The 14605-nt window shown below is 45.4% G+C and overlaps 1 protein-coding gene across 2 annotated transcripts in view; it reads right to left on the reverse strand.

Annotated features, from left to right (window-relative positions):
- Positions 1–11608: 11608 nt before the first annotated feature.
- The window catches only part of FBXO9 (F-box protein 9), a 73077-nt gene continuing 70080 nt past the window's right edge, over positions 11609–14605 (reverse strand). For both annotated transcript variants that reach the window (XM_068281371.1, XM_068281370.1), the window contains exon 13: positions 11609–12029. In XM_068281371.1, coding sequence (XP_068137472.1) covers positions 11921–12029 — 109 coding nt within the window. In that variant the 3' untranslated portion in view covers positions 11609–11920. The remainder of the gene's footprint in view (positions 12030–14605) is intronic.

Here is a 14605-nt window from a genome sequence, read left to right on the forward strand (position 1 = left end):
AGCAGAGAATGCCGGCTCGTAAGCTAGGCATAAGTAGACAGCCCCATTAGCGATAAGACTCATTTAACACTCTATGAGCTAAAGTGACACTGTCCAGAGTTCACCCCCAGTAAATGCAAACAGCAAGATAGCACTTATAGGCAACAATGAGGAAGCCTCTCCCATACATATCTGAGTTCTGAAGGGAAGGGAAAAAGCGGGAGGAGAGAGTTCTTGCCCGTGCATATAAACAGATTTCCTCCACAGTTAAACCAAGTATGCAACATCTTTTCCCCACCTAGGCCCCCCCCTCCCTCCCTCCGTGGTGCGCCCAGGAGCAAAAGTCAGAGCTGGGTGAATATTAGAATTGAGCTTAATGCTATGTAGAATAAGTTCCCTCTACGCAGACTACTTAGCTGTATGTTGGTCTAGATGAATCTTCTTCCTTCAGGCAGGTGTCCATGTAAAAACTAGATCAACAACCCATTATTCCATCTGCTGCTGTCGCCTTCCTTGATTTGACCTCCGTTGGCGTTGTGGGGGACCGATACCGAATCTGTCCGGCTGCCATTCCGGTAGATCTACCTTCAGCAGGTCCAGTGCAGTAAAAAGATCAGGTAGCTCCGAGGGTTGTTTAAGTGTGAAGCTCTTGTCTTCCTTCAGGATATGGAGTTGTAACGGGAAACCCCATTTATAGGAGGCACCCTCTTCTTGTAGAACTTTCAACAGAGGTTGAAGGGCTCTTTGCAATAAAGTGCTTGGAGCCAGGTCCTGGAACAGTAGCAATTTGTGGCCCTCGTGCTCAATCGTCATGGCGTTCCTGGCGGCTTTCATTATCGCCTCTTTCTCATTAAAATAATGTATTCGGCAGATGACGTCTCTTGGTGGGTTCCCGTTCAAAGGCTGTGACCTCAGGGCCCTATGTGTGCGATCCATTTTCAGTTCGGCGCCATCAGGTTGTCTAAGGAGTTGGTTGAAAATGGCGGCCATGGTGGGGCCCAGTTGTGACGCAGCAACAGTTTCGGGTAGTCCCCGTATTCTTATGTTGCACCTCCTGCTTCTATTTTGTAGGTCTTCCGTGTTCACCCTGAGGATGAAATTAATGGCTTTTTGCTGTTCATTTTGCTCAGTTAGTGTTCGGATCTCAGCCTTCATTGCTGTCACATCAGCTTCCAAGGCCGCAAGCCGGCCGCCATGATCCCTCACCTCCTCCTGCACCTTTGCGTGGGTAGCTGTAGTAATACGGACAGCTAGTTCGTCCAGGTCAGCTTTAGTCGGCAAGCTGTGGAGGAAGTCTCTTATCTCGCTTAGTGACTTAGCTGTGGACGACTCTTCAGCTGAGGTTGTCGTCGGCTTTCCGCTAGGAGAGGGCGTCTCAGCAGCCATTTTAGCAGGGGTCTGTGTGGCCTCGTTCTTTTGAAGGTATCGGGTCACTTTGGATTGCACGGGAGTGGATTTCTGCTGCTTTGGGTCGATGCTGGAGGTTCTTTTAGATCTCCCTGACATATTCAGGTTACAATTTGGCGGAGAATGTCAGCTTTTATCTCCTGTAAGGGTAGATGGAAGCGGGAGCTCTTACACCAGACGTCCTCACGCGGCCATCGCTAGCTCCGCCCCCCCTGGCTAATGTATTTCAATGGGCTGGTACACACCAGAGCAGTTTGTTTTTCTCCCCAACGCAAACTCGGGGGCTGCAGCATTTTTTTAGATTTCTGATGCGTTTCTGCCTCAATGTTAAAGTATAGGAAAGTGGAAAACCGCTCTGAAAAACACTAGATCAGAGCGAATTTCCAGGCGTTTTTGTTACAGAAGCTGTTCAGTAACAGCTTTACTGTAACAATATATGAAATCTGCTACACAAAAATGCTCCAAAAAATGCTAGGCATGTTTAGAAAACCTCTCTATACATGCCTAGGAATCGCTCTGAAAATCTGAAATCTGCTTCAAAAACCTCTAGCGTTAGCAGATCTGCTAGAAGTTTTTGGTGTGCGCTGGCCCATAGAGAGATTCCCTCCTCCCTTCTTAGCCTCCAAACACCTGTGCCCAAAACAGTTGTAAAAAGAGTGCATTCAGTGTGTGGGGGAGTACAGTGCTGAGGTATCAAGTCCATAAAAGAAAAGTACTGTAATTTGCCTTTGTATTTGCATCAGCCAATAAATAAATGCTTTGTTTCATCCATTTTTTTTTTTTGCTGTGATAGCTACCATGGTACATTATTTGGGAAAAATAATCATATCATGATATGGCAAGTTTATATTTGCTACCAGCAGAAGTAATTGAAAATGCAACAATCATATTAGGCCTGGAACCCACTAGTAGCGATTTTCTGAGCGCTTTGTGATTAGAAAAGCTCTTGCTAATGTAATGCTATGGGTGTGATCCCACTTGAGCAATGTGATTTTATAAAAATCCACCATAGCATTGCATTAAGAGCTTTTCAAATCACTAGTGCTTAGAAAAGGCTTCTTGTGAGTTTGAGCCTTAACATCTTGATTGGAAGCAGCAAATATGGGCACCCACGGCTAATGGATGATTTGGGTGCCACCAGGCGCTAAAGCATATATTGGCTATTGGGCACCGAAAGCAGAAATTCGGGCACCCACTAAATATTGTTTTGAAAATTAGAACATCGTCATTTTTTGAAATTTCGATTGTTTAGAGCAGTGTTCCCCAACCCTGTCCTCAGGGCCCACCAACAGTGCCTGTTTTGTGGAAATCCACAGAGGTAGTTAATCAGCTCTGCTGAGACACTAATTACCTCACCTGTGCATGTTTGTGGTTTTCTGCAAAACGTACTGTTGGTGGGCCTTGAGGACAGGGTTGGGGAACTGTGGTTTACAAAACATTAGAACATGATCATTTTTGAAATTTTGATTGTTTGAAATATTTTTCGTCTTTGAAAATGATATGGTTAGGAAGGGGGGTTTTAGGGTTAGGCGTCGGGGGGGAGATGAGGTTAGGTATTGGAGGGGGGTGGGTTCTGTGTGAAAGTAGAGTAAGGTTTAGTTGTAGTAAAATAGCAGTAACTTTAATCAATGTTTTATTATCACCATTACCACTATATATTTTCGTTTTCACTTAACATCCAATCCACAACAGAATTTATTGTTTGGACTTCCATCAGCTTTACCCGGCGCCCATTTTTCCTCGCACCTCTATTTCACCTCTATTGAGTGCCTTAAATATATGCTAAAGTGATCAAGCAAGTTGGTCGCTAATGCTACGAGGCAAACCGATTTTAAAAACGGTAAATTGTGAACTTTCATACACCTAAACAAATCCATCCAATAATCACATAAAGCGGACAATAGTTTCACTTCTAAAAACATCACACAAACCAGCCACTAAAGAGTAAATCAAGCATATGGAATTAAAGTATAATTTACTGTAATCAAAGGTTAAAGGGAACCAGAGACGCCAGAAAAAAGATTTTATACATACCTGGGGCTTCCTCCAGCCCCATACGCACGGATCGCTCCCACGCTGCCGTCCTCCGCTTCCTGTATCCGCCGGTACCGGGTCCCGTAGTTTCGGCCAGTCGGCTTGTTTCCTTTTAAACCATACCAGTTGCCTGGCTGTCCTACTGATCATCTGCCTCTAATACGTTTAACTATAAACCCTGAACAAGCATGCAGCAGATCAGGTGATTCTGACATTGTCAGATCTGACAAGATTAGCTGCATGCTTGTTTCTGTTGTGATTCAGACACAACCGCAGCCAAAGTGACCAGCAGGGCTGCCAGGCAACTGGTACTGCTTAACCTCTTGAGGACTGCAGGGCTAAACCCCCCTAGTGACCAGGCCATTTTTACTAAAATTGGCTACTGCAGCTTTAAGGCCAAGCTGCAGGGCCACACAACAGCACACAAGTGATTTCCCCCCCTCCCCCCTTTTCTCTCCACCAACAGAGCTCTCTGTTGGTGGGGTCTGATGGCTCCCCCATGTTTATTTTTTGTATAATAAATATTATTGTTCGTGTTTAAAAAAAAAAAAGTTTCTTTAACCTCCCTGGCGGTATGAAAGCTGCGGCTGCGTGGCCGCGGGAGGGTTTTTTTCACTTTTTTTTTAGCATGTAGCTAGCCTAACGCTAGCTACATGCTTCCCCCCTCCCTGCGGCGTCCCCCCGTAGCGTCCGATCGCCGCCGCTTGCCCATAAGGAAATCCCGTTCTGAACGGGATTTCCTTGAGGGCTTCCCCCGTCGCCGTGGCGACGAGCGGAGTGACGTCGCCAACGTCGTGACGTCACAGGGAATCCCGATCCACCCCATAAGCGCAGCCTGGCAGCGATTGGCCAGGCTGCACAAGGGGTATGCGGGGGGGCCCTGTATCGCGGCGGGTAGCGGCGCATCGGCGGCGGCGATCAGACCAAACACGCAGCTAGCAAAGTGCTATCTGCGTGTTTGAAAAAAAAAAAATATGTAAATCGGCCCAGCAGGGCCTGAGCGGCACCCTCCGGCGGCTTACCCCGTGTCCAGCACGGGGTTACCGCTAAGGAGGTTAAACCCCTTCCCTCCCTCCCTCCCCACAGCCAGCCAATTACGGCGATCGGCTGTCATAGGCTTCTGCCTATGAGAGCCGATCACTCTCTTGTCCCCCAGGGGGGACACGGCTGTCCCCAGTGCAGCGCTGCACAGTGTAAATAGACGGCGATGACGCCGTCTAACAGTCTCCCGAGCAGGAACAGCCGCTCGGAGACTGAAAGCGGGGCGGAGCTCCGCCCCCCAAGCAGGAGATGTGCACGCGATCTCCTGCAAATCAAGAGCCCCAGGACTTTACGCCAATCGGCGTTAGGCGATCCTGGGGCTGCCGCCGCGGCCACGCCCACCGGCGTGACATGGTCGGCAAATAGGTTAAAAGGAAATATGGAAGCCTCCATATACCTCTCACTACAGTTGTCCTTTAAGGGTGCACTTAATAGGCCACCCTGCAGTTAGGGAGCCTTGCCCAAAGACTCCTTACTTTAACATAGATCATGGTTCTGGATTCCATGATCTATGTCAACTGCAGTATCCTGAAAGTAAGATGTGCATGGAAGCTGCCATATTTATTTCCTTATAAATCATTCCAGTTGGCCAGGTATCCAGTAAAACAAAGGTAATTTTTCTGTTTTTCTATTGACCTACATTAACTATGAATTGCAGATAGGAAAAAAAAAGGCAACACTGCATCCGATGCATCATACAGCTTTAAACTTTACCATTACAATATAATTGCATTCCATTGCTATGTGATTGTATTGTGTGTTGTTCCACATTGCACTAGAAGCATTGTGATAGGGCAATAAACATTCAATTTTTGAAAAAAAAAAAAAAAAAACAAATACCCCCAACCCCCCTAAAACAAAAACAAAAAAAAATACAGTTTAATTTATTCAGTGGCAAACTTGGTAGACTAAACAACAATAATACACTGACACATCCTGAGAATATCTAAAAGTGGCCACTAATGATACAATTTGGTGAACGATCGATTTTGAACGATTATTTACAGGACCAATCTGAAATGAACGGACAAAAAACTCCTAACCAATTCAATCAGATTGATGGGATTGATCTGAAAATCAGATTGATTTTATTAATCAGATCAGATTGGTTAGGAAATTTTTATCCGTTAGTGGTCAAAAATGATCATGTCTAATCATTCATAAGAATAATCATTCGTAAACGATCATTCCCTGAATTGTTTCATTAGTGGCCACCTTTATTAAGGTCATACACACAGATTTCTGCCCAATATGAGTTAACAGATCAATCCCTCTCTGATCTGAGTCTGACCAGAGAGGGATCAATTCCCATCACACACTGCACACAACTCTATGAAACATCTGATGTGGCTTGTTGTGTCACAGATAACTGTTACATTTGATCATAGTGATCGAATCTGCCAGTAAAAATTGATGCGTGTATGGACAGCTTAACGTATAATGTGGAAATGTGCCGTAGATCCATTCCCTCTAAATGAAAAAAGACACAGAAGTGAAACTACAGAAAGTTGACACGGACAAAGGTTTTTAAAGGACAACATTTATTTTAAAGGACAGTTCAAGAACAAGTTTTAAGCAAATGGCTTTATCTGACGTGTTATACGTATGCCTGGTGCACATGCCACTGAAGAATGCATTCTTGCTTGGAATACTAGACATGTCTGTTTCGTAAGCAGTTTAAAAGCTATCACACAATGTCATAAGCTGAAAGGCATCTCATACACTAGAAATCATTGCAGATGATAGTGTGACAGTAACATGTAAAGGATGCAGCCTTCTGAACAGAGGAAAGGGTTGTGGTTTTCAGACTCCACTCCTCCTATGATCCGGTCACAAGAGAAATTGAAAAGAAGGTTTTCTTACAGCTTAGAAGAACCCGACAAGTTCTCATATTCAGTTTGGCTAAAACAAATGTAACCATTCATTAGAACAGTAAACTCCCCTGCTACTTTACAAGGCTTCAGAGCACTTAAGCGCTAGTAAAAAGTAACAAATACAATAAAAACTGTGCATCCTGGAGACAGGGGTGTTGTCAAAAGTAGCAGAGAGAGACTAATATCGGCCAACAGGGCACCGTACCGGCCTTTAAAAAAAAAATATGGAAGCAGTTGGTAGGAGATAGTTGTATATGCTTTAGCCACTATTCATTACATACTCGCATACACCTTAGGCCAAGAGGCATCTGTTCCTGATCTTCCTATGTGTGAAAATATGCATAGTGATATCTGGTGTACTTTGCCCAAAACAGTCTCATAGGAAAAACTAACACCATGTGGAAAATGCTTTGTCTGTGGTTTGGGGGAGTAATGAAAGAAGGAAAAAAAAAAAAAAAAAAAAAAAAAGTATATAGATATTGACATCTGGTGAAATATTTAAAGCTGTACCTTTCACATTAAACAAAACTCATCAACAGCCAGCATTTTGGTTCACATGAAAGGCCATTAAATCACTTGAGCTGATCTCCCAAAAATAATATTTGAACTGTAGGCATATATGGTGCTAAAAGCAGGAAATTGGCAGGGTTCTGGGGCAGGTGCTTGTTGATATGCTCACTTAGCAATAGCAAAAACAAAGGTTGGAATCAGATTTCACTTCTGTACACTGAAATGTAACTGGTTGCTATAGCTCATTGACCTTTCAGGATCACTCACCAGGTTAAATTTTTGAAACGAGATGGGACATTATCCATGAGTGATCAGTGACCATTTTTCAACATCTTTTACCCCATCACAACTGATAAAGGCAGAGGAAAAAGTTTATATTGGCTACTTTGGTGAAGAAGTTGTACAGCACCACAACGGCTCATCTTCTCGTTTCTGTATCTCAACAAGACCAAAATGCTGTGAGATAACTGCAGCCACATGAAAAACCAACACTCCCATTTCACAAATGTAAGCTTTCATTATGTGCAAAAAAATGAAAGCTTTCTGTTCTGTAGGCTTTTTGTTTATAGCTCTAAGGGTTTTATGCCCTTCTGTATAAAGATACAGCATGTATGCTAGTCAGGCCACATGGCAGCAGTGGAGAACCATCATCAGATTTTGAGCACTGAGATATGGGGCTGCATTACACACTGCAAGTTTTTCTGCGCTTCTCTTTCAGTTGCTATGCGCTTTTATGTGCATGGAGCAACAAAAAAAAAACCTCACCTGTCTAAAGTAGGGCTTTTAATGTGCTCTGTACATAAATACAGACAAGCATGCTATCTTGGGAATTGAGAAAGGGCTCCCGCCTAAAATATCATGCTTGTCTGCATTATGTACACTGCGCAATAAAATGAATGAATCCGTGATTGTAGTTGTACGCAGGTCATATCTGCTTTCTCCGTTCTTGACGGATGGTGGAACACCCTGAGCAATCTTGGTGCTCACATACCCTTGACGAAGCACCCTCATGAATTTACCATATATCAGTGGGAACATTAGAGAAAACACCTACCCTGCTCTCTGTTTCATCATTTACTGTTCAGATTGCTTCTTATCAGCCCTGATAAAATCCCAGACTGAGCATTCAGTCTGGCTTTGTTCAGGAATCTTTATAGCCGAGTCTGTCTTCTGTGCTGTCTTTTCAAGCCCAAGCCTGCCCCCTTGTGGCTCTGCTCAGGAATCATTATAGCTGAGTCATTATAGCAAAGCCAGACTGAATGCTCAGTCAGGGATTTTATCTGGGCTGATAAGAAGCAATCTGAACAGTAAATAATGAAACAGAAAGCAAGGTAGGGGTTCTCTCTAATGTTCCCACTGATATATATGGTAAAATACATGAGGATGCTTCGTCTCTGGTTCACTTTAAATTGCAGTGATCCTGCAAGCTACACCAGTTAAAGTAGGGCTTTAACACTAGGATATTTAAAGTTAGGAACGCTTGTCTCCAATGTGCAGGGATAGGGGTGGGAGGCAGGCCACATTTCTATGCTGCATCTGTGCAGGGATAGGGGTGGGAGGCAGGCCACGTTTCTATGCTGCATCTGAGTTGGCTTAATTATCTTCTCATTTACATGCCTCCTCCCACACGTGTTGTGCATGACGGTGACACAACGGCAAAGGGCCATGCATAAGACATTTCAGCCAAGCTCTCTGCACCACTGTAGAGGATGGCAATGCATCCTCTTGGGGGCAAAGTGGCCGTTGACAGCACACTCACCTGCAGTAAGGATGAAATTGGGTACACAGAGTAAAGGAGAGCATAGAATGCACAATAAATGCCACGTTAAAGGTTCCCAGAGGTGAAAAAAGTTGGAGAAATGGGGGAGCAGGCATTTAGGGGGGAGCTGTGCGGATGCCCACTGCTGTGCCCGGTTTCCTCCGACACCTCTCTTTCTTATCTTCAGACCCCTCTGCAGCTCACTTCGGGGTCGCCGAAAGTCGTTATCACTGTGCAGACTCGGCCCGGCTGCTTGCGTCCTACTGCAGCCAGAATCGCTCTGCGCATGACGTCAATCGTGACGTCATTACCATGCGCAGAGTGCTCCTGGTTGCTGTAGGACGCGATCAGAAGGGCCGAGTATGCACAGTGATATCGGCTTCTAGCAACCCGGAAGTGAGCCGTGGGGGGTCTGAAGGTAAGAAAGAGGGGTGTCAAAGGAGAACAGGTAGAGGGTTGGGCATCCGCACGCACGGCTCCCCCCGTTTCTCCAACTTTTTTCACCGCCGGTATCCTTTAAGTTTTCTACTAAGGTATGGAGAATGTTAGAGCAGGCTCTACGGTCTTTAGTCAACAAAACTTTGCGTTAAATAAACAAGTAGTAACTAATAAAGCCCTTTATGATTTATTCATTTTGGCCTTTTCTGTCAGAGCCAAGTGTTTATAAAAAGTTACAAAAAAGAAAACCCAAAAAACCAAACCAAAACACACAACATAAAACAAGACTTTCCTAATGGGCTCCAATATATATTCCTAGTTCCTGCTAGGATAAAACAATCTAGGTTATGCCCAGTGGTTTTGTAGAGGAATAGTGGGGATATTGCGCTCAACGCTTGTGCAAAAGGTAACCTTAAAGATAATCATCATATAAAAGAAAATAGCTAATCTATCTTTTATACTTTCATGATTAAATGTAGAATTATTTGATCTGCACATGCTGGCAAATTGTAAATTTACTATAAGGCCAGGGGCCCACTAAAGATAGGCAATCATAACAAACGCTCAGCTTTTCGCTAGCGTTTGCAACAGCAATTTCCGGCGTGATTTGTACGGCGATTGGAAGCAGTGTAGAATCTACTGCCAGCGATTGTATAGTGCTTCTGATTTGCTGGGGTTTTTTTATACTCTTGTATCCTGATATGAAGTTTAAACTGCTTCCCGCAAGATCACTTTCCGCTGATAACCTCTTGTGCTGAGGGGAAGGGCTATGGGCTGGAAGCTGGCGGAACCTGGGGAGACTCAGCAAGTTGTTTAAAACTTTACTTCCATACGAATAATCGCCTACAAAGTTGCTGTAAAATTGCTTTTGAAAAACAACTTTGTAGCGCTCCTATCTTTTGCATTGTGCAATCACTCCAAAATTGCTGCAGAACCTGCGATTTGGATATATCACAATGGATCCTGTGGGCTTAGCTTTGCGTAGAGCTTTTCGGAATCACTGGTGATTACAAAGCGCAGCTGGAATAATTGTAGTGGGCCCCAGGCCTTAAAAAGCTTCCCATAGCTATGCCATGAAACCCAAATGGGAATATAGCAGTGAGTCCCTCAACAGCTGAGGTAATAGGATTTGCGTGAAGAGTTCCCACAGCTTTTGACATGTGATTACGCTTTCCTATGAAATTCTAATGAGAACTGCAGTCTACATGCAGTTAAGAAAGTACATCCATACTGTCAGAAGTAAGTGGAACCTCCATCACACTCATGTTCACATGATTTTTTTTTAATCATCTGGGTATCTCCACTCACTTTCAAGCAAACCTGAAGTGGGAACAAGCTTTGTAAATCAAACATATCACCATACACTCGGTTTATGTGCATGCAAAAGCTGGTCCCTCTGGTCCTTCATCCTTTGTATATAAATATATGGCAGAAAGTTCCAGGCAAAGCTAACTGCCAGAGCAGTCATCTGGAGCTTAAATTGGATGCAGTGCTAGCCTGAGCCTCTCTGCCCACACTTACCGGCTGGAGGTGGAACTACATCCAGGTTAAAGGACCACTATCATGAAAAAAGTAGGCCGTTAAAATCTGACAGAACCGACAGGTTTTGAGCCAGTCAATCTCCTCATGGGGGATTCTCAGGGTTTTCTTTGTTTTCAACAGCATTTCCTGAACAGCAGTTGCTAAGTCTAAGGGCTTGTTCACATCATATGCGCTTCTGTGCGTACTTGGAAGCACGTATGATGTGCAACCCGCAATAACAGCAGAAGGGAATAGACAGCCCTTCTGCCATTCATATCAAAGGTGCTGCGCAGCAGTATGATGCGTTTGCATACTGCCCGCAAGTGCAGAGCTGACCCATTTACTGTAATGAATTGTATCAGCAGCGCAGCAGGCAGTGGTGCAGATGGCATGAAATCGTATGTGTTGCGTTCTGCACTACATAGATGTGAACGAGGCCTAAATGACAAAATAATATGCAAGTGAGTAGGGAGGCTGGCTGGTATCTTACTATTTATGCAGTTAAACTGCTTTTCAGGAAATGCTGTGGAAAACAAAGAAAACCCCAAGAATCCCCCATGAGAAGATGGACTAGTCCAAAACCTGTTGGTTCTGTCAGATTTGAACTGCCTACTTTTTACGCGATAGTGGTCCTTTAAGTACAGGCCAGCTGCTAACAGTCATGTTTCCCCTCAGTGGGGATTTTACACCACTATACAAACAAGGATGAAAGAACTGATAGGACAGCTTCTGAGCACACAAATTCCAGTACATGGGGATACGTTCGGTTTACAAAATTGGTGCCACTACAAAGTTCTCATGTAATATACCAGTGTGAGGGGCTAGAGAAAAAAAATGATACTTTAATTGGAATACCGGTATATAAGGGGAAAATAAAATAAACTTTTTGCCAATTCTGTAAAAATGAGGCCGATTGAAGACAATGAACCTTATACACGAGTGAAGACACCATTGGCTGGGCAGAGGTGTCCAATAAGACAGTTACAGCTCCTCTCATGTACCACTTACCAGTAAAGTCCCAATAACTCACTAAATCAGATGAACGTCTAAGACCACAAGATTCATTTATACAGCCACAGAGCAATTCATGTTATGACAGAAAACTGTAATAATTACATCCCAAAAGAGAAAAGTGCAAGGAACAAACAATGCTGCTAAAATTATCAAAATTTGCACAATGCTTAAAAACAAGATTCAAGTTTGGAAAACAAGCCTAACCCTACATGCCCCAGAACAAATAAATTCATCTCTTAGAAAGCACCCAGTTTGCAGCAGAAGACACAAATAAACGTATGCCAGAAGCGACATTTCCTTAAAACTCTTTCAGCGGTAATCATGCAGAAGTGGAGCAGACCCCCTAGAGAGGTCTCTCTGATACAGCAGTGTAGCTCTTCACTCGGGCAAAGAACAGCGGGGTGTACATTTTATCAATGTCGAATGCTGTGACAGCTGTCTCTCCAGTGGATCTGTAAGAGAAGCAGTGTTACACTTTTATAAAACACAGGTACACTAAAATATTGGTAGGCGAAAAAAAATGACAAACAGCAGGAAACACATGAAAATAACAGTTCCCGTCCAAGTTGTGGTTGCCCCATTCTGACTATACGTTACAGGTTTGCTTTAAAAGCAATGCTAAAGCCATAGTAGATACTGCTGCCCTCGCCCCCTTGACGTTATTCGACCAACTGGTGGAATACACCTTCAGGAGCCCTAGTGAAGCCTTTGGAAGTATCAGTGTCACCGAGTACTTCTGAAGACGAGCGGGTCTGTACTGCGCGCTCATGCAGTACAGAGCCACCCAACTTCAGAAGCACTTGAGGACACGAGTGCCTCTGAAGCATACTGAGGAGGAGAGGCCTGAGCAGGCTCTAATGGAGCCAGAGCATTCCCTCTACATAGGCGAGTACAGTACTTTTCCAATGTCGCTTCAAGTAAGCAGACAGCTGGGGTTCCTGACAAAGGTCTGCTGCACATGTGCTTTTAACCACTTCCCGACTGCCGCATGTACAAATGGCGGCCGGGAAGTGGACCCCGCAAGGACCGCCGCATGTACAAATGGCGGCGGTCCTTGTACGGGCATAGGCAGAGCGATCGCGTCATTTGTGACGCGATCCTCCGCCAGGGACTGGCTCCGCCCCCCTCGCGCTGTAACCCGCCGGCCGTTCGGAAGCGCAGGCGGGTTACTAGCACCCGGATCGCCGCATACAAAGTGTATAATACACTTTGTAATGTATACAAAGTGTATTATACAGGCTGCCTCCTGCCCTGGTGGTCCCAGTGTCCGAGGGACCACCAGGGCAGGCTGCAGCCACCCTAGTCTGCACCCACGCACACCGATTTCCCCCCCCTGCCCCCTGGTCGCCCACAGCACCCCTCAGACCCCCCCTGCCCACCCCCCAGAACACTGTTTGCACCCAATCACCCCCCCTAATCACCCATCAATCACTCCCTGTCACTATCTGTCAACGCTATTTTTTTCATGCCCTAAACTGCCCCCTGCTCGCTCCTGATCACCCCCCCCCACCCCTCAGATTCTCCCCAGACCCCCCCCCCCCCCCCGTGTACTGTATGCATCTATCCCCCCTGATCACCTGTCAATCACCCATCAATCACCCCCTGTCACTGCCACCCATCAATCAGCCCCTAACCTGCCCCTTGCGGGCAATCTGATCACCCACCCACACCAATAGATCGCCCGCAGATCCGACGTCAGATCACCTCCCAAGTGCAGTGTTTACATCTGTTCTCTACCCTAAACACCCACTAATTACCCATCAATCACCCCCTATCACCACCAGTCACTGTTACCCATCAGATCAGACCCTAATCTGCCCCTTGCGGGCACCCAATCACCCGCCTACACGCTCAGATTGCCCTCAGACCCCCCTTATCAATTCGCCAGTGCATTATTTACATCTGTTCATCCCTGTAATAACCCACTGATCACCTGTCAATCACCTGTCAATCACCCATCAATCAGCCCCTGTCACTGCCACCCATCAATCAGCCCCTAACCTGCCCCTTTGCGGGCAATCTGATCACCCACACCAATAGATCGCCCGCAGATCAGACGTCAGATCACCTCCCAAGTGCATTGTTTACATCTGTTCTCTACCCTAAACACCCATTAATTACCCATCAATCACCCAGTCACTGCTACCCATCAGATTAGACCCCTATCTGCCCCTAGGGCACTCAATCACCCGCCCACACCCTCAGACCCCAGCCCTGATCACCTCGCCAGTGCATTGCTTGCATCTATTCCCCCCTCTAATCACACCTTGAGACACCCATCAATCACCTCCTGTCACCCCCTAGCACACCTACCCATCAGATCAGGCCCTAATTTGCCCCGTGTGGGCTCCTGATCACTCGGCCAAACCCTCAGATCCCCCTCAGACCCCCTTCCGATCACCTCCCCAGTGCATTGATTGCATCTATTTTCCCCTCTAACCACCCCCTAAGACACCCATCAATCACCTCCTGTCACCCCCCTAGCACTCCTATCCATCAGATCAGGCCCAATACAACCTGTCATCTAAAAGGCCACCCTGCTTATGACCGGTTCCACAAAATTCGCCCCCTCATAGACCACCTGTCATCAAAATTTGCAGATGCTTATACCCCTGAACAGTCATTTTGAGACATTTGGTTTCCAGACTACTCATGGTTTTGGGCCCGTAAAATGCCAGGGCGGAATAGGAACCCCACAAGTGACCCCATTTTAGAAAAAAGACACCCCAAGGTATTCTGTTAGGTGTATGACAAGTTCATAGAAGATTTTATTATTTTTTGTCAAAAGTTAGCGGAAATTGATTTTTATTGTTTTTTTTCACAAAGTGTAATTTTTCACTAACTTGTGACAAAAAAAATCTTCTATGAACTCGCCATACACCTAACGGAATACCTTGGGGTGTCTTCTTTCTAAAATGGGGTCACTTGTGGGGTTCCTATAATGCCCTGGAATTTTAGGGGCCCTAAACCATGAGGAGTAGTCTAGAAAACAAATGCCTCAAAATGACCTGTGAATAGGACGTTGGGC

Source organism: Hyperolius riggenbachi, chromosome 4 (assembly GCF_040937935.1).
Source record: "Hyperolius riggenbachi isolate aHypRig1 chromosome 4, aHypRig1.pri, whole genome shotgun sequence".
Lineage (NCBI taxonomy): Eukaryota > Metazoa > Chordata > Amphibia > Anura > Hyperoliidae > Hyperolius > Hyperolius riggenbachi.